General features: G+C 40.8%; 1 protein-coding gene across 3 annotated transcripts; it reads left to right on the top strand.

The window, feature by feature from the left end:
* Window positions 1-1346: 1346 nt before the first annotated feature.
* PTGFR (prostaglandin F receptor) lies at window positions 1347-23258 on the top strand. Of its 3 annotated transcripts, none has more exons than XM_055815708.1 (3): window positions 1347-1453; window positions 2536-3383; window positions 21034-23258. In XM_055815708.1, exons 2-3 carry the CDS (start codon window positions 2595-2597, stop codon window positions 21337-21339), a joined length of 1095 nt encoding a protein of 364 aa, XP_055671683.1. In that variant the 5' UTR covers window positions 1347-1453; window positions 2536-2594; the 3' UTR covers window positions 21340-23258. The 3 variants fall into 3 exon arrangements, with proteins under 3 accessions (XP_055671683.1, XP_005238503.1, XP_005238502.1); XM_005238446.3 differs by lacking the exon at window positions 1347-1453 and adding an exon at window positions 1716-1890 and having other exon boundaries at window positions 2536-3062; XM_005238445.3 differs by lacking the exon at window positions 1347-1453 and adding an exon at window positions 1716-1890.
* Window positions 23259-24256: the final 998 nt, after the last annotated feature.

Below are 24256 nucleotides of genomic sequence, written 5' to 3'. Positions count from 1 at the left end.
ACATAAACTCTTTCCTTCTGAACTTTAATTGGCAATAATGTATTTTGAGATGTTTTTGTATTTTATTGTTGTCTTAAAAAAAGGATTTCTGGGAATTTATAGGTCTCAATCTGACCAAATTGACCATTTCTGCTCATATGATAAGATGCCAAAATTGAACAAGCTTTTTGAGGAAGAAGGACATTGCACAGTGCTTTTAGCTGTTTACGTGTGTGACTTGAGCTACTCTTTGAAAGAATGGATTTAGCTGGCCTGTATTACCTCAGTGATGGATTAGGGAGGGGCAAATTGTATACACAGTATACAAGATACTAAGGCAAGCAAAAACTGTAACAAGTTTGAGGATTTTAGTTTCTAAGTAACTACCTTGGAGAGCTAGAAGTAGTACAGCTCAAGGCTGTGTGTAAATGGGAACAAATACAAGTTCTCCACTGTCCTTTGCCCATGACAGATCCTGTGATATTTTACAGTTTGATTTTATATTTTGGCTTATTTCTGTAGTAAGAGTATTTAACAAAAATTCCCATTCAGGCCTGCTTGGTAGTCCTGGACAGTGATGGATGAGAGAACTTAAAAGTTATCTGTAGGTTCAAGTTGTAGCAGCCTGAGCACAGAATAGGAGATGAAGAACCTTTGCATCCCCACTCTTAAGTGTAGTATCATTAACTCCTCGTCAGGCTGAGTTCTCGTTATATTGCTCCCATGGAGAAATGGTTCAAGGAGCACAGTTACCTCGGCACGGTCTGGTAGGCGCATGGGGTGTGTGCCCCATGGCAGTGTTTTTGGGGGCTGCCTCCCCCCGAGCTCCCCGCTGCTGGTGGAGAGGGTGGCTGGGCAGAGGGGAAGGGGCTCTTGGTTGCCTGCACCTGAGGACAGGTGTGGGCTCTTGGTTGCCCTGTGACTTGCTGCTGCTGTGGCTGCAGCACCGTGGGCATGAGCTCACCCTGCCTGGCTGGGGTGCCGCTGTCGCCTGGGGCTGTGAAGTGACACGGCAGCCTGGCGCCCCGGCACGGCACGGCAGGAGGCTCCACGCCGGTGTGCGAGGGACGAGCTCCTGCGGCGGGGGCGGCCCGAGCTCGGAGGCACCCCCGGGGCTGCCCGCAGCCCCCTCCAGAAGGGCCGGGCGAAGGGGCTCTGGGGCTGGGGGCGCTGGGGGCGCAGGTACCGCAGCCCGGGCGCACCCGCCCCGTCCCCCGCCGGGGGTCAGCAGCCACCCCCGCGCCGCGACGGCACGGCACGGCACGGCGCGGCGCTCCCGGGCAGACGGGGCCGCGGGGTGGCCGGGCCCGGGCCGGGGGTGGCGGTCGGCGAGGGAGGGCGGTCGGGAAGGCGGAGGGCGGTCAGGAGGCGGGCGGCTCTGGCGGGCGGCGGGGCACCGCGCTGCGCCGCCGCGCCTCATCCCGGCGCCGCGGAGCGAGGCGGAGGTGGGCGGCGGCGGCCGGCACCCAGGCCGGTAAGGAGCGGGGCGCGACGGCGGGGCCGGGCGGCGGGAGCGCTGCGGGGCGCGACGGCACAGGGACGCCGGGCGGGCCGGGGCCGCTACCGGCGGCGGGTGGCACTTGTGCCCGGCGCGGCGGGCTCGCCCCGCCCCCGGCGGCGGCACCACGCGCACATAAGGGCGCTGCCGGCGGCACCGGGGGCTGCGGGGCGCTGCCCACGTGCGGGCGCGCTGGCCCGGTCCCGGAGCGGGGACGCCGTCGGGCGGCAGTGCGCTCCCGGTTAGCGGTCCTGAGCGGCGGGGAGAGCCCTGGCCCCGGCGTGCCCGGTTTCGGCTCTGGCTCAGTAACGCAAGGACCGGAGCGCCGCGGTGTAGCGTGCGCCGCGGCCGCCGGCGCCTTTCGCTGCTCGCGAAGTTTTGCCGGCAGGAATGTCCCGGGAGCAGAGTCGGGGGTAACGCGTGGAGCCGCTGGCGGGGTGGGCTTCGGGGCAAGGGAGTGTCTGAATACGAGTTTGTGCTTCAGTGAGGGAGCTGGGGAGCTGGAGGCTTCAGTGCTGGTTAGGTTAAAGCTTTAAAACATTGAGTTGTGAGAGGAGAATTACTTGGAAGATGTTAGGACATTGTTTTGAAAATAACGCTTAACAGTGGGAGGGGAGGTAGAGTGTAATTATCCTCTCAAAATATTCCAGCTTGAGTATTTGACTTTTGCCTGTGGCTGGGCTGATAAATACTTTCATTCTAGGAGCATGTTGCAAAAACATTTGATTACATACATAGTTTAACCATTGGAGTGTTTTGTATGGTTTCTCTGATGGTATGTACGTGAGCGTTATATATTTTATGCGTTATTTCGTATATCTTACGTGTGCAGAGATTATAAAGATGCTGTATGCTATATTTGCACTGTATAATGCATGCGGATAATTGTTTTATCCTGTGACTGATGCACTTAAAATATGATGCCATATCGTATCACTCAGAAAACCGGAAAATTAGATTTGTGCCACAGACTAATATTATGGAATTTCTGCTTCAAATGCCATTTGAACAGTTGTATGCCTTTTACAGTGTGTGTATGTGTGTTTTTAATACTGCAGATGCCTTTTGATTGCAAGACTGCTGAAATGTTTTGAGGGCTGCCTCTCCTTTCCTAACCATGAACAGTTCAAAATCACCGGGGCTGGCTGGATTTGAAATCTTGAAAAACACTACCTGCCACACGGAGAAGAAGATTTCGGTTTTCTTTTCAATAATCTTCATGACAGTGGGAATTTTGTCCAACAGTCTTGCAATAGTGATTCTCCTGAAGGCGTATCAGAGATTTAGGCAGAAATCAAAAGCCTCCTTTTTGCTTCTTGCTAGTGGTTTGGTTGTCACAGATCTCTTCGGCCACCTCATCAATGGAGCCATTGCAGTGTTTGTGTATGCATCGGACAAAGACTGGATTCGATTTAACCAGTCCAACATTCTTTGCAGTGTTTTTGGCATCTGCATGGTTTTCTTTGGTTTGTGCCCACTCTTCCTGGGCAGCGTGATGGCTGTTGAACGCTGCATTGGAGTCACTAAGCCAATATTTCACTCTACAAAAATGACTTCTAAACATGTGAAAATGATGTTGACTATGGTATGTCTGTTTGCTGTTCTTATAGCTTTGCTGCCTGTTCTTAGGTTTAGAGCCTATCAAATTCAAGCATCAAGGACCTGGTGCTTCTATAAAACAGAACATGTTGAGGACTGGGAAGACAGATTTTATCTCTTACTTTTTTCTTGCCTTGGGTTACTGGCCCTTGCTATTTCATTCTTGTGCAATGCTGTCACAGGAATTACGCTCTTAAGAGTCAAATTTAAAAGTCAACAAAGACAAGGCAGATCTCATCATTTTGAAATGATCATTCAGCTCTTGGCTATAATGTGTGTTTCTTGCATTTGCTGGAGTCCATTCCTGGTAAGAGCCTAATGTGTTTGCCAATTTTTAATGCACATCACTGTATAAAAGTTATACTTTTTTATCTCCAGGTTTTAAGGTGCTTTAGTTGTTATAACAGCTGTATCCACTCTTCAGTGTACTAATTTCACAGCATAAAGCCCATAATGTATGTACCTATGCATCTGTAACAAAAATGGTAATTATTCTCTATTTCTGAGCCTAAGCAAAATACATTGAGTAAGCTAAAGATATAGGGACTGTGAGGACTGTATTTCCCATGATGTGAAGCAGACACTGGTAGCAGAATGGTGGCTAGAATGAATCAGAGCAAATATTGAGCTTGTCCAAAAATTCAGTGAAATCTCGGAGGGGCAAGTCTGTTTAGTCTGTACTGTGGTTCATACAATTTTTCATTTATGGTAGTTTGTTTCTTGTTATTTATTACAGTTTACTGCTGCTTGTGAACTGTGTTACTTAAGGTGACAGGAACATAAAAATCCTTGTGTTAAAAAACAGTGGTCGGCAGTGGATTAAAATAAAAATTTGGTTTAGACCTAGACAAGCTCGGTTTGTAATCTGGACAGATGACTAGCAAAGCTGCCCTGTGCAATCAGCTCCCTTTCTCAGCTGTGCCAGCTCTAACTTAGGACTGCCTGCTGGAAACCGCTGTGACTTCCAAAGCGGTAAGTGTAGCTCATGTTGGTGTGTGCTCTGGCAGTGGGCAGCGTCAAAGGAAGCGGGATTGTGATATGGAAAAGAATTTGATGGCTCCTGTTGTATGATGGCATTATAAAGCGGATGCTGGGACTCTTTACTGTAATAAACCTTACTGAAGAGAATTTATTTTTTTACTAGGGTGAGAGAGCTTAAGTCACAAGTAATATGAAATCTTAATTTGCTTCCTAGAAACAAGGTCCTGTAGTTTTTCGCTGATGTGAATGAGGAGCAATTTTGGTTTAGGCTTGCAAATATAGAAGTTTAATTCTGAGATCTGATTCAAATCCAGCTATAGCTCATCAACTCACTGCCTATGGTATACTATGGAGTTACCTGAAGTAGTTCTACATTAGATACTAATATTCGCCTAGCTGCAGCGTTGGATGTATCTGGCAGGTAGCATGTAATTAATCTAGTATCGCAGACTTCAAGGAGAGAGTCTGGATATAAATCTCTGCATCACTGAAATGCACAAAACATCTTGCACTTTTGTTCAACACGCAGAGAATTTTTCTAGGCTTGCTCTGCAGCATAGCATAAATTCATGTTGGCTTTTGTCAAGTGTCACGGCTGTAGTGCACAGAGCATAAACAAAGTCATCAGAACAATATAGCAAGCTTCCGTAGTCAACTTCCAGTTGCTTTCAGACACCTCCTGACAGTTGTCTGGGGCAAGCCACGGAATGGTTTTCAAGAAAAGCCACCCAAATGATGGTTTTGCTTTTAATGAAAAACAGTATGTTGTCCTATGGTGACATTTATTTTCAGATAAAACAACTGTCCTTAAAGGTTGGAATTAATCTGATTTTTAAAAAGCCTTTAAGTGTTAAAAATAGCTATAGACTTTTTTAATTCGAAAGACACTTCATATATTCAACATACAAAGGAACACAAAATTGCAACTGCAACTGTTTTCAGTGTTGGTAGTTTTGTTGTGCCTTTCAATTTTCATTAATTATGAGAACATAATCTTAAAAATTGACAATCTTTAATGAAACCAGAGTGCTACTTTTGTATTTAACTTCATCTAAGTTGTAATTGATGATAAATTATTATTCCAGCAGCAATTTTTTTTTTTTCAGAGCCTTTTCAGAGTTTGGCATCTCCATCAGCTGGTGATACAAACCAGTGAATTCTTGCTTAATTTTGTATTTGACAGTTTTTGGGACTGTGTTGCAGAGGAAGGTGATACACAAACAATTCCGATTCATTGGGTGGCAAATCTGCCTGTGCTCTCTGTGTGTTCTGGGCTTAGGACACTTAACTTATGGATCTCTTTTGAAATTACATGAGCCAAGCTATCACCAAAATTAGCCTGGCAGTATGGAAAATAGTTCTGCAATACGGATAAATTTATATTATAAACAAGAAGTTTAAAAAAAAAAAAAGTTTAGTGTAAGGTAGGATTTAGTTCTTGAAACATTGTTTCAAGGAAGTGAACAATTAGTCCTTTAGCCAGAGAGTTTGATAGTCTGGGAAATGCAATAGGATGGGGTCCTTGGTAGATATTAGTATTACCTTTCTTAGCTATTAGGATAATAGAGTTTACATCAAAGTTAATTCTCTGAGTTACCCAATCTTTGTTTTGATCACATCTGTTCACTGAATACAAACAGAATTATGAGTGCAGTGTTAATTTAGCAAGCTTTGTTGGACTGCCGTGAAGCATGCAGATGCAGTGGAATAAAGCTTTGTGAGGAACGTACTGCTAGACTGTTACAGTAAAGACATCCAGAGTTTATCAAGGTGTATGATTTATAATGAAGTGCCAATCCAAATCTACTTGTCCAATTTAGCTGAAAGCTCAGGGCTTTTAATTTGTGGAACGAATCGTTTACATTCTATAACATATCAGCATACACCAAAACACCAAGTATTTCCTGAAATACGCGAGCAGATGTTCATAGGTGAAATTATTTGGCAAAGTAGCTAAATACATGGTTGTTTTGCAATCATGTGCTTGTTTAATTTTGTCGCAAAGCTAAAACTAGTAGTCAGTGTCTGTCTTTGAATTGTGAGTTTCACCCATGTTCTCTGTCCCAAAGAGTACACAAACCAAAATGTTGTGCAAGAGGGAATTGCCTTGATATAAACCAAACTAATTAGAAACCAAACAAACCTTTGCAAAAGAAAGCAGAGGAAAGCGATGCCATTTATGCCACATGTGGTTTGCAGATACAAGAATTTGGATTTATTTGCTGTGTTTCTCCATCTGATGGGGGGATTACTTTCTTTATTTTTCTTCTGTTTTTTAATCTAGTCTTGTGTTACCTCAGTTGTCATATATACATGGCTACCAAAATCAAGTCTACCCAATACTGTAATCCAACCGCAGATTTATTTCACTATTAAGTTTTACTTATTTCTGGTTTTTTTTCCAAGTGGAGTTATATTCAGTCACTGTCCTGTGCAAAATCCCCTTTAGATGACATTAGAGGCACAAGACCCTGGGTCGTCCTTTATGGTGTCTAGTGTGGAACTGAACTTGACTTCTGCACCTGCTCAGTGGTAGTGAACTTGTTTTGGTGACTTTATATATGTGTGTAAATGTATATATATCTCTAACATTTAATATTACATATAATAATATATAATATTATAATCCATCACCACCTCTATTTTAAGACTCCTGGATTTTTTTCAGAAGCAGAGCCCATGCCTGGCTCATGTGGAGCTCTGCCTGGGGCTGTTGGACAGGAACTTCCTTCTGATTTTCTTTGCTTCCTTCTGATTTTCTTTGCTTCCTTCTGATTTTCTTTGCTTCCTTCTGATTTTCTTTCCTGAAACTCCATTTCATCTCTTTGCCAGAAATGAACAGCTTTTTCAAATTTTCTGACATTGTGTGAGTATCTTTCCTTAATAAATTACCAGAATGAGGGGTGATCCCTGCATCTTCCCTTATGGGGGAACATTTATCTCCTTTTGAGGAGCTGAGAGGAGGGAATCTGCAAAAAAAGCAACAAGTGAAATTAATGGGTTTTCTGGTAATCTGTGTAGTCAATGATTTGCAGGGGCACATTTGTTCTGGCAGTCCAAATAATTTTGCTTTGTGATGGGTAATTCCAGGAAAATACGTTCTGAAGATAGTAACATCAAGTCATCTTTTTTCATCCTTGCTGGAGACTTAGCTCTTTGCTAGGGATATGCAAGTTTTGTTGGATAAATTTGGTCCCTAGGGGTTGAATTCCCAAAGCAAATAATTGGGCTGGAGCATTTTGTGACAAGCATGTCTGAAGAAATAAGATTGTTATATAAAGCTGGTTTTTGGCTGTGACTTGGCATCTGGCCTGTCATGAAATGGCATGGTTTTGGAACTTTGTTCGTATGAGTGGGTTCTGACTTCAGTATGTCAAATTCTGCAGGGCTCAAGCGATAAACATATTTTAGTTTGTTTTGGAGTAGCAAAGTGAACTCCTGGTAGTTATGGACAGGAGGGGTTTATTTCAGAGTGAATTTATCTATGGGAACAAATTATGATATGAAGAAACATCTAATCTTTTTCATTTGTGGAATACAGTCTTAGCCTGAGAAAAATATTTTTACATTCAAATTATTCTTGTTAAGATCTTTTTCCATGCAGTTATCTGATTACTTTCCTTCCAGTTTTACCTCCCCTCTACTGCAGAAAATAGCCACTCCTGAAAGATCTCAGCTGTTTATTTCATGTCATTAAATCAGCTCTTATTCAGTTGCCTTTTTACTGGCTAGATTAATTTCTAGCAGTCTCTTCTCATGTCACTTCTTCCTGTTCCAATTTGTTATGCTAATTGTGTCTCTCTGAACTCGCTCTGACTTGTTCTTGTCCTCAGATTATCTCATGCAGCGAGGCTTGATGGTTGGTTTTCGTGCACCCAGGGCAGCATTTAGCTTACCGTTTGCTGAATCAATGCAACCTAGAAGCTGCTGGAGCTGGTCTGAGTGGTCCTTTCAGTGAATATGCTGCCGGAGGAGGTGAGGGGAGCAGCAGTGCACTATCAGGGAGGCTCTTGGTGGAATAGCCTTAGCCCAGCCCACCCTGGTTGCTCCACCAGGTATGCAGGTGCTGAGACAGGCTCACAATTCAATTTTCAGTCATCTGTTTCCAAAGGCTATGCTGAACGAGGTCAGTGGGTTGTGGGTTTTACACTAAACGAAATTCTAGGCCATGTAGTCGCATACAACATAAGGTATTTTGCTGTGCAAGGCAATCCTCTATGCATCTCATTTTAGTGGTTTTGTATATGTAGTTATGTACATACATGCGCAGTGACACCTTGCCAGGTGTTCATACTCATGTTACCCTTGAAGCATCTCCCTCCGTTCCTGTTGTCTGTATTCTTTAATTAGCTGGCAGCTTAAATTTCTGTTATACTATCTTATATGTGCAACGAGAATCATGTATATGAGCTTGTTGCTTTATTAGTGCTGTTTGTATGCCTTCAAATACTACTGGCTGTATTGTCCCTGCAACTCAATAGCTACTTACAGATTTGTCCCTTCTCTTGTGCTCTCGTGACTGGTGATTTCATAACCAGAAAACACAGCTGAGAAGAAACAGGCACCAGACATCCTGAGACGCAGGTCCACGCTTTCCCGGTGAGGCCGTGGTGGCCGTGTCTGTCAGGGGTGGCTGCTGGGCAGAGCCTGTTCTCTCACACCCGCAAACTACAGTGCTGGCCACAGCTGTGGCCTCCGTGAGCTCCGCAGCGTGTTGTGCCTGCGTAGGCACTGTCAACAGCGAGAGTGATCTTTCCTTTTGAAAAAGTATAAAGCAGGCTTTCAATTTTCAGTCATCTGTTTCCAAAGCCTGAAAGAGATACTCTTATAAACGCGTTTAGCTAACCTTGCAGCTTTCAGTGCTGTTGGAAAAGTTACTTGCACAAGGGAAAAACACACTGTCTTTCAAGATGCAGATTTTAAAGATAATCAAGGATAATCACTATGCTTCTGCTGGCTTTGGTCATTGGATTCCTGCCTTGTTTTGCTAGAAGGGTTGTCTGTTGACACGTAAAGACAAGTTTGAGCTGGGCCTGGGTGGTGGGGCCTGGGGGAGGCAGTCTGCTGCAGGGCCCCCGGCAGCACCCACGGCATGCTGCCACTGCCTCTCGGGCCAGGTGGATGCAAACCCCTCTCAGGAGCTCACTTCTGCCACGTGTTAATAAAGGAACCAGTTTTACAGGGAAAGGAAAAAGCTTTTTGCTAGTGGAAAGCCTGCCACATAGATATCTCTATCTCTAGTCTGAGGCGTCAGTGCTGTAACAGTTGTTGTTGACTGCGGGTGGTTATTTCTCTTCTGACACAGCGAGGCCTGGCAGGGGTCAGATCAGGAGTGGTTGTTTGACAGAATAAAATGCTCCCTGAGTTCCTCTGGAAAGAGAAAAAACCCACCTCCTATGGGTTGGCTTGTCTTTAAAGCTACACTACAAAGAGGGCTCTCCCTTTCCGTTGTATCATGGCCTTTTAGTTGTGTGCCGAGTTCCTCAATATATCTGTTAGCACTGTGCAAATGCAATTACTGTTGTTGCTTGGGTTCCTCTGAATGAGCTTCTGATCTTCAAGGTTAAATTGCTGAAGCGTTAGTGTTGTTCCTAATATTATGGCCCAAAAGATATTTTGGAATCAACAGCTGATTTTAGGGATTAAGAGGAAAGAGAACACTCATTTTGTCTGAAGTTTTTGTTAGTCTCAAGACAGCAGTGTCTTTTTAGCCTAGTTTCCTGTGGAATAAGGGTAAGATGTTCATGCCTTTTTTTTTTTTTTTTTTTTTTTAGTATTGGCTGTAGACATCTTTCTTTTCTTTTGGATTCTTAAGAGGCACAGGTGGCAAATTTCTGCTGGGTTAGATGGGAAATGGAATGAGCTTCACTGTAGAGTATACCCACCTAAAATGATACTGAATTTCAAAGGTACTGTTTCAATGTTCAGAATTGGTCTGTTCCTATTTTCATCTTTTACAGTTTGTGGAGATCTTACAGGCCTTAGCCTTTCTGAGAAATATGAATCATTTTAAAAAAATGTTTTTAAGTGTTGGCCAGGGTGTAGTTTATCATAGAGTGCTTAGAAACACTGTTGATTGTGGCTGTATTTGTAATTTAAGTGTTTACCACCCTCTCACAGAAGTCAGGGAGCTGAGCAGCTGAGGTAGTCCCTCAGCAAGAAAGAAGTTCTGGAGAAGAAATGAACAGTGGTCAGCATATTTCCCTGCAGTAACAATGTGAACCAGGGAAGGAAGAAGAGCTGAGATTGACAGATTGTCCTTTACTGGAGGCTTTTGGGGAAGCATAATTATAGTTTTTGTTCTCTATATTTACTTGTACTGTTTGGAAAAACTTACGTAAAGCCTTTTTCTGAAAATGCAGTGCCATCAGAACGCAATGAGATTGGTTTGTTTTGGAGAGTAAAAGTAGGGAAGGCAGGTTTCCAGTCACGTGAGGAAATTTTCAAAACAATGTCATCCTGTTTTTCTTTTAAAACTGCTTACTGCTTATTATAATTAACTATAATAATTAGTATATATTAATATGCTAATATTTATAATATCAATACATTAATGATAGATACCACACAAAACTGATAATATATTAATATAATAATTATTCTTAATAACTATTAATATATTTTAAAAATGTACATTACCATAAATATCTATAAATTGAAACACAATATTTTGTTCCAAATAGATGTCAGCGACTTTCACAGAAAATTTTGATTTCAATTTTGAAGTTGCTATCTCAAAAAATCAAGTTCGGAAAACTTCAGCCTAGTAAATTTGCCATTCATAACCTCCCCTTATTTATTTAATTGATAAAGTTTTTGGATTTTGTGCCTGATATTAAAAAGTAGTTCAATTTGACATGTATTCCAGTTTTGTTTGATAGAAGAGAATTTTTCCAGTTTCTTAGATATTACCCTTATTCAGGCCTTTCTTGCTTGAAAATGTCATACACTGCATAACCATTTCTGGAAAGTGTCATACATGGCATAGCCATTTTTGGATGGTTATTTTAGGAAAGCTCTCTTTCCTGACTATCTAAAGACTTTAAATAGTAAACTTGCTGCTGAAAACAAAGTTTCACTTGGAACAGCTCTTAAGAAGTTCTTCATCCTCACCAGGTTTAACATGACAGACATCAGGGTGTGATATACATTCATATGTCCTGTGAGATATTTATTATGGTGTTGATTTACAATCTTAAGTTTTGCATGGTGATTGTAAATGCTTTCTAGTAGAAGTTACGTGTCTCAGTAAGTAGTGTAGGATCAGTTCATGTCTGAAAGAGTGCAATATTGGGTTCCTCTTCTGGGGAAAAATGCTGTTTAGATTTAAAACAGAGCAATAATTCTTATTTCATGTGCTTTTAAGGCTTAAATTTTACATTTTAAATGTTAGATTAAAGTGTTCAGAAATTGCTCAATTGCAATTCGGGTTACAAGCTCCCTGAGGAAGAAAGGTGCCTGTTTGCTGTGTGCATGTGCAGTGCCCAGCAGAACAGGAGTATGAGCCCGTTGTGGGTTCTGAGAATGTGCTTTTAGAAATAGAAAGGTTTTACACCAGGAGTTACAGTAAAGTTTTAGTAACTGCCACTCATTCCTCGGATCCATTCTCGTGTTGGATGAGATGAAATAGCTGAGTAGCTGAATGAACCAGAGCCGCGTTATAGGAATATACTGTCTCTTGATGAAGGATTGCTCTTACCTATTCCAGAGAGAGAAGGGAGTGGAGAGGAGCTCGTAAGCTTGCTCTAAGGTCCTCTTTTTAATAAGTTGTGTGAAGACATTTGAGGACATGTGTGAAAGGGAGGGTTTGAATGGCTTTGGAGTTGTATTTCTGCATGATTTCCCAAAGAAGGCTGAAAATGAGTCTTTGTGTAAGGGATGTCATGAACTGACATTTTAAAGGCAACTAAACCTCAATACTAAACTCACAGAAACCAAAGATTACTTTGTCATTGGAGAAGCAGAAGTTAACGACTGATCTCCGGCTGGTCCCCTACTTGCTGTCCTGGACCTGTGTGCTGCCAGCTGCCTCAGGTGGCTTGAACCCAGCGTAAGCTGGGCATGGGCTGCACAGCCACCCCGAAGTTATAGGAGCGAGGGAGGATGTAAAGGATGTAGTGAGTCTGCTCATGAGCAACCTTGTCACCCATGTTATGGCCAACATCAGGACATGGGGGAGGAAGACTTGTGCTGGCTGGAGGATCTGGCCAGCTGTGTTCCCGTCAGCCTCACTGCATGGAAAGGTGTTAAAACAAGGTGATGCAGGAAGAAGATGGTCCATGTAAGTGGTAGCAATTTGGTTTAGGAATTACAGTTCATTAGTGAGTTGGAAATAAAACTGAATACACTTTTTACCAGGACCCTGCATTTGCAGAAGTTGAGAAATACATCACTCTTAAAGGGAGTTTTATTTTTCTCTTCCCTCCTCGACCTAAAAAGTGATCCAGGTGCACAGCCATCCATTTTAATTCATTTGCCAACATTAAAGAAAAAAGTAATTGCAAATTATATATTCCAACTTGGTAAATACATTGCTAACTCATTAGCCTTGGTATTTCTCCAGAACGATATATAAAATAAAGGTGTCTTGTTTTTTTTGTAAAGGAACACATCACATCTTTCTTTGCCTCAGCCAGATTATAAATACTGCAAATCAGATAGCACCAAGTCATTAGGTGACTGTGACTCCAATCTATCTTTGAAAAGATGTATTTCCCTCTAGTGTCTGTGTTCTGTACATAGTAAACATATGTAAAATATAACTACAAATGAATATATATATTTTCCCCCCCTCCTTATTTTCCCCTACACCCAAGTAATAAACACAATGATTTCTCAGATAATTAAACTGAAGGTCTGACTCCATTGATAGACAGTAGAGTAGGCTCCTTACTTTTTTTAGGCCTGTTGTTAGCTGAGGTCTTGCAGACTTGGTCACACATCAAAGCCATCTGCTTTCCTGAACTCTAGAAGAGGTGAAAAGGCAACTGTATATCATGACTGACTCTCTGTGAAATTTTCCTCCCTTCTTTTAACGCTTGTTATGATATCTTGTATGGATATCTCTGGATTTGGTGGTATTTGCCCTGAAACCCTGCATGTATGTGCCATTCCTCTGAAATCAGGGAGTGACCTGTCCAAGGAACCATTAGAGAATTCAGCCTAATTCTTGGATTCTTAGACAGAAGTGAAAAATCTGAGAATTAAAAAAATGACCAGGTAAGAACTGACAGATCCTGCATGCCCTGTAGAAGAGCGTTTTCTTGCTGTCAAAGATTAAGTGGAAGATTTGCCTCTGGTTGCTGAATCTATATTCTATCTCTCCTCGGACATGTAAATACAGTGGAGGATGACTTTAGTAATGAAGCAGCATGAACGTGGTGATGTTTGGAAAGACAGTTCACATCTAAGCTTTTGATTTGATCCTGTGCATAACAGTAAATGCTGAATTCATTCTGTAATTATGGACCTTTGCAGCTCCATTTTCCTCCAGATGGTCTGTATATTGTTTCTTTCTTTCCGGCATCCCCCCCCCCCCCCCCCCCCACATTCAGACATTTCTCTTCTTCCCCGATATTATGTGTTTGTGATTCTTTCTTTGGTATTTGTAGGGTGTTAGTGAGAGAAGTTCTGTTGCTCCTAAATCAATGAGAACATTTATTTAACCAATAAAAATGTAATTGTTTTCCAGATGAGGGTGAAAACCTGAAAAAGCAAAGCAATAAGAGAAGTAAATAGGCCATTTCCAGGTTTTGAAGCTTTACCCAACTGACCCTAATGGAAGAGATTAAATGGATCCTGCATACATATAGTACTTACATTTCTAAATACTTACTTGATGTGTTTGTGTTTCTCAGGATGGTCCTTGTTATGCACTATTAGAAATCCTCTATGGTTTTCTGGTCCGAAGAAGTCTAGCAGTTGTCCTGTAAAGTTTATCTCAGCATTTGCTGAGTAAAGAATAATTTAATTCTATCTGTAAAATTATTTTTTTTGTGCAAGAGACTTTTTTTACAGGCTTTGTTGTTAGGTAGCAATACATTCCTCGCTCCATGGAAGCAGGCTTTCTTGTAACTTTAAAACACGTAGCTCAGGAAACAGGTTGTTTATTTGACTTTGGTATGGACACTATGTCTTTTCATTATGAAGTGATTCATCTACTGTTTTCAATGCTAAAATCTTCTCTGTCCATATCTGTTCTGCTTTCCTTTCAAATGAGTTAATTAACCTGTGAGAGTAATTACATTGCCAGCTAGTTGAAACAAATTATTTCTAATTTTGAGGGGGAGGAAAGGAAAGAGCAAAAAAAGACTTGTCAATCCAAGATAGAAATACCAGGATTCAGTCAGTGAAACAGAGGTGACCTGGAATGCTTCATTCAAGCCCAACCTGAATTTATGTTACTGCAAAGGAGATGCAAATAGATAGTGTCTAAGGGGAAAGCTCACGGAAGATAAAACTTCACTTTCAGTTAATATTTGTGAGTTTATGTGCACAAAAAAATCCTTCTGTTTATGAGGCTTGCTTCATAATTGCTTTGCTGCCTTATATAAAGCATGATAATGCCAAAGGCAGTTAATAAAATATAAATAGCATAATGTTGTGGCACTTTACATTTTTTTTCAGTAATTTTGACAAATTCTTGCATACATTAAAGCCTCATTTCAAATGACATTTCCAAATGTTTGTTTAGAAAGTGTGTTGCCATCCGTAAATATTTTGCATAAAGCTGTAAAAACACAGATGGTGAAAACGTCACAGTTGACTCTGATGGCACGGTAATGGAGTGCAATAGACTGAGTCCTCTGCAGACCTGAGCCTGCACGAGGAGTGAGGAAAGCTCAGAAGAACTGAACAGCCCCAGCGAGGAGGGATCACGTGGTGAGGTCAGACAGAGCTGAGCTGTGAGTGCCAAAAACCCACAGAGCCTTAATTTGATGTCATGACTGCAGTGACGTATATTTGCTGCTACGCTGCACTCCTTTCTTTGGCATTCAGTTGGTGTGACATCTGCCCTACCAATTCGGAAGGGTACTGGGACATACTGTTTCACAGCTTTGATCTTGCCAGCCTGAGGAAAGGCAGGTGTCCTGAATGGTACCATGTTCATGAAACAGCATCATCAGCTGGCAAGAAATTGCCTGGTCACAAAATCAGCTATGTCTGAGAAAGGAATACTGGAAACTGTTCTGCTTTGCTTTGTGGAAAATGTTGTGTTTTCCTGTTTTGTCTGTACCTTTTTGACTATTATCACAGCAGTAGTGCTTTGGGAACACCTCTGAGCTCTGAGTGCCTTTAGCTTTACAATACCTCTGAAAGGTTTATACAGTTTCATTTTAAGGAGCTGTTTCTCATTTGGGTTCTATGTTTCCTAAGAGAGACTGCAACTCTGATAGTGGAAAGGTCTTTCTCAGAGTAGCTGCTTTCAACAGGGTAGTAAGTAAACTTGCATGTTTAAGGATGCATATCATGGCAGGCAGTAGTTACCACCCTTTGATACCTTTTTTGGACTAGAACTTGATTTTGGGAGGTAGACACAGATTTCCCCCTAACTGAATAGTGAGCCAGTGGATCCATTGTTACTTTTTAGTGGCATTATTATTTTTTTTCACAGAATTATACATGAGAGAAAAGAGGATTCCCTTATTTTGCTGCTACTTGTCTAGCTGATCTGCAAAACTTCACACGTGGAAGTATTATGCATCCCCTTAGAAATACTCTGTGGACTGTAATGTGGAGGAAATGCATTTTGTCTCCTCCAATTCCTTTTTAAATACACATTTTTTATAAAACCCTATGCTCAGTTAAAATTTACTTGCTAGGCCAAATGATCATCTGGTGTATAAAAGTTGAAGGTATGGTTCATGTTTTTCTTTTAAAAAGGGAAAGGAAAACAGGGGGGAAAAACACGTTGCAGATCTATAACATAAAAAGCGTTATGTGGCATAAGTAGTACAGTGTGTGTACTAACATTTTAATGGCAGAAGTGGTGCACTGTGCACTGCACATTTTTCTTGGAAGCCCTTGCTTTTAAATTGACTTATATAGAACCACATAAAAAAATTAAATGAAGCATGCTCAGCTTTGTTGCAATGAATGCTTGGTTTATATACCGCAGTATCTATATAGCAATGATACAGGCTATTTGCTGTCAGTGTTTCTTTTCTAATGTGTTCTTAGGAGATATAAAATGGTACATAAAATTTGAAGATGTATTTTGATTTCTCTCTCCCTCTCTTTTGTTGACTTTTTTCTTAAAGTTTTGTTTATAGAGCACTACAAAGTATCATCTTCTATCAGCTCTTGCCTACAACAGACTGCAGCTTCTTTGTAGGATGTATAATGGAAGTTCCAAAACCTTCTGGAGATTCAAAATAATTATGTATTTTTTATTTCCATGGAGTGGGACATAATCAGTAGAATACGACCTTGAGTCCTGTGTGGTTTAGGAGAAGGGGATATGCACCTCTGGACTTGACATAAGCATCAGTGGCAGAATAGAAGTACTCTGCAAATACCGAAGCAATCATGGACTTTCTTCCATTAATGGAGGTTCTCGGAACTGCTTGTAATGAAATCAAAAGGAAGAGGATGAGGTTTGGGAGGGTCTGCAAGGTTCCCACAGCGAAGTGTAGCCTGAAGGCTGAGCTACAGAGGAAGAGAATTTCTGATATTTGTCTGCTCTGCTTTCCATATCAGTCTCTTGGTGACTAGTTTTTATCCAGTTTCCTGAAGTCAAGGATAGAACCCAGATTTAAAGCCTGTGTGCTGAAATGCATCAAAGTAGCATTACAGTTTGTCTTATTTCCTAACTAGCTGTAAAGCCTGCTGCTTGTTTTGACTGGCTGTCCTTGAGTACTAACAGGAACGTGACCAAGCAGCACTGCCATTTAGCTTATTAATTGTTCTCATATAATTGAGATCCAATTGGAATGGAAATTACAGTCATGCTGTTTATATTTGGAGAGTGGTGTGAAGCTTTGGAGCAATTTTTTTCAGTTCGTTGCACTGAGCTTTGTCCCTAAGGGAAATGGCAATTCTCTGAAGCTATCAGCTAGATGCAGAATTGTAAAGTCGACGATTTCAAAATTATTTTAAAACTTTTCTGTCAGACTTTCTGGATGTTGCGAAGTGAGCTTTGGTTTTAGGGAAGCCTAAAATTGATGGAATAAAAAGGATGGAGAAGTTTTACGTATTGGGTCAAGTCCTTATGTGACACAGATTTGTTTCCTCTGTATTTATTCTTAGGGACAGGGAATTCTCAGGTCTTTCCTTAAACTATCAAAGGCTAATATGAGTCAGAATAACTTTTTATCTCAGAAGAAGGAAGCCTTGGTTTAAAAAAGTAACTTAGTTATGTTTTTTTAATTACTTTCCTAAAGAAAGTTTGAATTGTATTGGTTACATAATGTGATACTTCCATTTTTTTTACAAACCAGGGAGACGTACAACTCTGTCCACATAAACATTGTATAACTCAGCAAAATGCTACCTAATTTTTACACTTCTAAATATGTTAGTCATGAGTTATGTTTATTTACCAGCTGGGGGTTAATTTTTTGAGTCATATTGCTGAATCTGCACAAATATTACATTCAGTTGTGGGGATCAAAAGCAACTAGATAGTGAGGCAATGTTATTGCCTCTTCCTGCTTCCCCATGTACTGCTGGCTACAGAGGACAGAATTCCTTCGTCATGCTAATCTGATAGACCTACAAGGAAGGAAAAGTCAGTCTTTGAATTAGTTTCTTGACTTTGAACTAATTATTGAACAGTATTAGTCAAATAAGAGGAAAAGAAGTGTCCTTTCTGCATCTGCAGAGGAGGTCCTGCTCTCAGAAATCAGCTTAGTGCTGCAGTAAGCTCTGGCTGGAGTTTCTGAGCTGGTGCCAGTTCAGTGATAAGACTTTCTCACACCTAGGCAGAAAATACAGACTAGCTGCATGTTTTGCTTCAATAGAATCCTTTATTAAACAGCTGGCAGCATATTAGGCCTCTTTGTCATATACGATTTCAACCTGACTTTTGATTAGTATTTTAAGAATTTAATTAAATAAAAAAAAATGACCATGAACGTGTGATAGAAATAATAATTTATATTGGTCTCACTCCATTCTACCCCTCTTCAGCTGGGATTTAGGGTCTTGTTCTAGAAATCATCAAATGACTTTGGAAAGGCTCCAGTAGCCAGGATATGGCCTACTTTTTGTCCTGTCTTTGTATGCAGTTGGCTTCAGTTACGTGCAGTTTTCTTACGTGTTTTCTCAGACGTGGAAGAGCTCCCAGTACAGTGCAGGCTCTTTAGAGGAGTGAGAAGCTCTCTCACTTCATACTGAGAGGCAATGCAATGGTAGGTAACATGTCTGTCACTCCCAATGCTCTGCCACAAGCGTTTTAGCATAAAAATGCTCGTGCTTGGAGTTGGACTGAGCTTCAGAAATCTCAGCCACTCAGAACTTCAGAAAGTTGAGATATCATTTTATGTTGGTTTTAGGGACACAAGAGAGGAAACATTTTTTAATTTATGCATAACACTCCCAAGTAATATGTCATATGTCTAGAAGATTCTCATTTTATGAAACAAAATTTGTAGATAATGTAGATTTTATCTTCATTATTTCCAATACAGGGATTCACAGCTGAGTTGCTTAAGCATTTAGCTATGTACATAAGCTCTACTTGCTACTTGTGAGTTCAGATATATTATTTTTTATGCATCTAGTATTCAGAAGAGGTAACTTAAGTGTTCCAGTTGCAGCTTCTCCAAGTATCAGAATCCATAAAATTATGCATCAAATTTCTTTGTTGTCCTGATTTACTTTATGTAAATCCATAATCAAATCAGAGGTACTTTATGTTGAGCCAGCAAGTTGAACAGCAAACAAATGGATTCACTTAGAGGTGATTACTACTAAATGGAAGGGACTTGCACAAGTTTGCTAGGTAACGTGAGAAAATAATAGTTTTACAAATCTGGATGGAGCTACTTTTCCTAGAAGACATCTACTGCTTCCTCTTCTGGGCACGAAGTTGCATTGGATTTGGCATTTATTAACTTTGCAGAGTGGGAGAGAAGAACAATGAACAGTATTTTGAAGTACATTAAGAAGCAGATTGGGAAGCTATATATCTGTATTAGGTCAAGCATACAGTATATTGGAAAAGGACATTGCTCTGTGAGCTCTGTTGTGCTGTCATTTACTGCTCGGTCCTACTTGCATGAGTAAGGATTAATCGGTCAGAATTTGGCTTGTGGTATTGGACCTCTAATAAATGAAATATAAGACTGTCCTGAGAAAACATCCCGTGCAGGACCCAAAGGAATTGTCCAAGTTTGGGTGGGCTGCTGATGTCGAAGAGGAATGTGCCCAGTGGTTATAGGGTGAAAAGCAGATTCAGGGAACTGACTTATAAGTGTTTGTGTTGGCTCCATGCTCAGACATTCCTCCTCCTTGCACCGGTTCCCAGCTGTGCTTCTGCCAGTCTTACCAGCATCCTTAGGAATGTTCCTAGGGGCTCTCTTCGCTGCTCCCATATCAAGTGATCAAATGCTTGATCAAGCCAGTAGAGTCTCCTTTTATGCATTCACTCTGTTCCACTCAAGTTTATACTCAGATGTGGTGACCTGCAAACTATAGATAGGGCCTATGAATACAGAGAAGCATTTTAAAAGGAGTAAAATAGGTTTTCTGGAATCTTGAGTGGTAGTTTTCGCTCTTCATTCATTATTATTATTTAGTTTAGGTTTTTACCTAAACTAAATAATGATTTTTTTACACTGCATCTTTGTGAAAATTCAACCCTCTGCACTCAGACAAACTGGTACTATGAGCACACTGATTTATTGGGCAATGAGAGGTAGGGTCATTGCCCAATAAATCAGTGTGCTCATAGCATCAGTTGTAAAATATCCCGTTTTCTAGTTAAATAACTGTATTGCTTCAAAGGCTTTGGAAATGAAAGCCTTACAGTGTTTCATCTTTCTACCAAAAAAGTCTTCATGTACTTGTAACATTAATAATAGAGAGAGAGAATTTACTGTCCTCTGGCAGATTCCTGGCTTTGCCAAGTCAGGCTTTCTTCACACAGGAACGCAGGTTACAAAACATCAGTGGCAGAAAGCCTGTAAAGGAGCGCTCTGCAGGGCAGGAGCCCCAGCAGTGTGTTTCACTAGGGCTGGTGTTTCTGAGCCTAGGTTGGAGCTCTGCAAAGCTGGCAGGGGGCTGCCACAACTTTCTGGGCTGTGTAGCTCTTGGGTATCCTCTGCCAGAAGCAGTCCTGCTCTGAGCTAGACTGGAAGACTAATGCCTCCACCCATGTGAAACCATAGCTCTGGCAGTGTTGTTGCTGGTGGAGTTCTCTCCATGTGTAGCACCTCCACAGGTGAATGAAACTCTCTGTGTCTCCACTGGCAAGAAGAAGGGTATCTGTGTCCTATGTCATCATGGCTTAAATTTTCCTAGAAACTTCTAAACTTCTAGTGTCAATAAATTGTGTTCTGTTGCAGTTTAAAACATGTGAAGCTTCTTGATGAAATCAAGGTGCTGTATTTGTTATACAGACTTTAATTTGGAAAACGTGAAAAAATAAATACCTTTTATAAAAGTGTTCTGGCCTCTATCCTTGAAAGAATCCATCCCTGGAACAGTCTTGGCATGTTTTATTAGCTCAAATTCTGTGTAAGTTTTTATTCCTTGCTCAAATCAGTCCCTGGTTTCAGAGGGTATTCTCTGCCTGGTTGCCATCCTCTGCTTGTTCCGTAATTCAGCAGAGACACATGTATGTCCTATGTAACACTTTAGAGGATTCCTAGGATTATAAATGTTATATGCCTGAAATTATTTACTTTTCAATTAGGATACATTGATGCTGTGAAGGTATAGAGATTAGAGATAATGTTGAAATGATTTCACTCATTTACATGCTCTCTTGGTGTATTTTTTCAATGTATAATTTTAAAATCTTCCATTTTCAGTTGACAATGGCCAGAATTGGGATAAATGAGAGTCGTTCAAAGGAGACCTGTGAAACAATACTTTTTGCTCTCCGAATGGCAACATGGAATCAGATTTTAGATCCCTGGGTGTACATCCTTCTCCGGAAAGCTGTACTTAAAAACCTGTACAAGATCACAAGGGGATGTTGTGGCATGCACATCGTAAACTTACACATGTGGGAACTCAGCTCCATCAAGAATTCTTTGAAGGTTGCAGCAATATCTGAGTCACCAGTAAGTTCCAAACAAATAAACCTACAGCCACTCAGCTCTACAGGGCAATAAAGTTAAACACAGTGTATGAAGAGATGATGGAGGCAACGCTCATACACGGGCAGTACCTTGAAATTAATTCCAAGGCTCAGTGGTTTGGCATTTGTTTTAAATTGTGAGTGGTTTGTTCTTATTGCCTACCAGTTTGATATTGCTACTCCAAAAGATGCACTTGAATGTTTTAATTCCCTTTGGAATACATCCCCTCCAAAACTGGTAGTATGATGACAAATCATCCTGTATTTCTCCCTTCCAGGTAATAAAGTGAACAGGGTTCTTTGTAATAGTCCCCACCAAATCCTTTACCTTAGCAGGCTTCTTAAGAACACGTACAAGTGCAAAAGTGATCTCCAAGGTGATTTTTAAAAGGGGTAGATTTTCTGTACTAGTGATAACCCCAGATCCTTTGCAGAGTCACTGCTTCCTAGAATAAGGTCCACCATCCTTTCCATAAGGGTATTCCTTGCTTCTAGGCACTGATTTTTCCAGTTGGGTATATAAAAGACATTTTGCTTGTGCCCAGCTTATGAAGTGATCCAGTTTGCTTGGTTCATTGACTTGACCTCTTAATCATTTACTGTTCCATGAATTTTTGGGAGAGCTGAAACTTCATCAGTGTAAGCGTTCCTTTCAAATCACTGACAAAACATGAGGTTTCCTGTAAAAACACAGAAGCAGATCAGTTCAGCTTGCTTTCGGTTACATTTTCAGATCTATTGGTGAGTTTCTAGTCCTTTCAACAAATTTTGTTGCAGCTAACAGGCATAAATCTGTGGTGAGTCTCTAAGAGGAATAGTTTGGGTTTTTTTTGCCCCTAGATCGAAGGAAATCTGAATCATTCCACTGATGCATATACTGAAATGCTCATGGGGTACATCTGCTTCATTTGTTAAAGGTCATACATGTCTCATGAAAAATGTGTGTGACCAACTGAGCATCTCTGCAGGGAGCTGCACTGGCAGTGTGGTTTTATTTCTGAAAGCAAACTGCCCCTTGGTTTTTGCAGGGTCCATGTCTGAAAAGCTGAGGACATTCAGTATATTTGATGGTATCAGAAATTTTCCAGGACTCTACAGAGCCCCTTTAATGCTGCTAAAAGAAACTTTGTTTTTTGTGACTGTATACTGTTCAGAAGCAAGAAGGAGGGTATCACAGACTTTGTAGCAGAGGGATCGTTGTAAGATAGAAATGTCTATGTTATTTTTACCTACTTCAAATAACTACATTAGTGAATTGTTGGTATATTTGGTCAAAGTAGTTAAAAACTGATTCACCAAGAAGATAGTCTGAGGGACCAAAACTATTCACAAGCTGCAAGTTCACGTTGTATGTGAGAATAGTTTAAGTCAGAAAATAAAACCCCCAAAGGTTTAAATCTTTGGTTTTATTGTTTTAAAAGCTATTTCCTTTTTGTTTTAAAAAGGTTGAAAAATAAATGGGTTAAATAACCCTGTAATGAAATGAAATGGCTTCATTTACCCTAAAGAATTTCTGTGTGTGATTTATTTTCTCAGTCAGAAAGCTGATAAACCGTGGACAGAGTTGAGGCTGGTATAAGCTCCGTACTGTTGCTTCAGGTGGGTTCTGCTGAAATCTGGAAGCTTTCAGTCAGTGCTCAGTTTGGGTCTTTCATTTCATGGAATACAATGCCAGTGTATCTGTTGACATAAATTATTCGTTCTTTATGGAAGATTGTTGTTTCTTGCAGCTGCAAAAATATTTGTCTGTAAATTGTTGAGAAATTTGATCGTGAGTGAAGCTCATCAATGTTCTATTTTGTTATGTGAATAAATGTAGCTTGTGTAGTTCGTACTGGTTGACTTGTAAAACAAACAAACAGAAGTTTATATGTATATGTGATTTCTTATATTTTGTGTACTAATACATATTGACTGTAAATTGCAAAGCCTTATTAAAGTTATCAAACTGTATCTTGAGTGCTATGATATTTCTGTGTAACAAAAGCTACTTGAAGTTGTTAAAAATAACCCTTATGACAAAAAACCTCATGCTGGACTCAAGCCAGCCACTGCCATTCACACGTGTGTTATCAGTTGTGAAGGCAGAGAGCAGGACAGGGAGAATTCAGATAGGAGGTGCCAGTGTTCGTGCACTTCATTGTCACATGAGCAGCCCAGTACAGCCGGAGGTCTAATGCAGACAAGGTCAAGTCCTGATGATCCATGCTTAGAAAATGTAAATAAAAGTGGAACTGGGGGAGGATGGTGTTTGGGATCAAAGTGTTTTTATCCAAATATCTGCCAACATGTTACACAGACTCTGATTAGTCTCACCTACACTATGAATCCTGGAAAAAATGTGAGTTTTGCTGTTAATGTTTTGGTTTGTCTAGGGATGTGGTAGCCTGCAGAGGCAGCTCAGGATAGTCACCCAAGGATCTGTTACCGCTGAAAGTGACTCGATTATCACTGTGTTTCATCTCACAGGAGAGCCAGCAACAGGCTGTGTTGTATGATTAGCGAATGATAGGTTTTATGGAATATGAGATAATAATAATAATAATAATAAAAAAAAATGGGACAGCTTCACACTAGGATCTGAGTATTGCCCAGGCAAGGAAAAAAGGGCAGTCTGCTTAGCAATGGGCTGATGATCTTTTTAGAGGTTGGCTAATGATGTGAACAGTCATGAGCTGCCTATTTACTACTAGGCAGTAATTAGTGTCTCCAGAGCAGGCAGGGGCAGTAAGTGTTCTGGTGGGAAGAAAGTGAATCTCATTTCTGACTAATAACCAAGGAATCCTCAGGATGGGAGAATATTTAATCTAATTGGGATCTTAAACAGTGGCAGGCTATGTAAGGAAGCACATTATCTTAAACCAAGGTTCTAGCCCAGCCTGAATCAACCTCCTGAAGCAAGGAAAGCCTCCCTAGCAAGTCATTCATCATGGGGATTAGGAAAATATTTG

Source organism: Falco peregrinus, chromosome 10 (genome assembly GCF_023634155.1).
Source record: "Falco peregrinus isolate bFalPer1 chromosome 10, bFalPer1.pri, whole genome shotgun sequence".
Classification (NCBI taxonomy): Eukaryota; Metazoa; Chordata; class Aves; order Falconiformes; family Falconidae; genus Falco; species Falco peregrinus.
The sequence above is the reverse complement of the archived record's forward strand: the minus strand, read 5'-3'. Positions and strand labels throughout refer to the sequence as shown.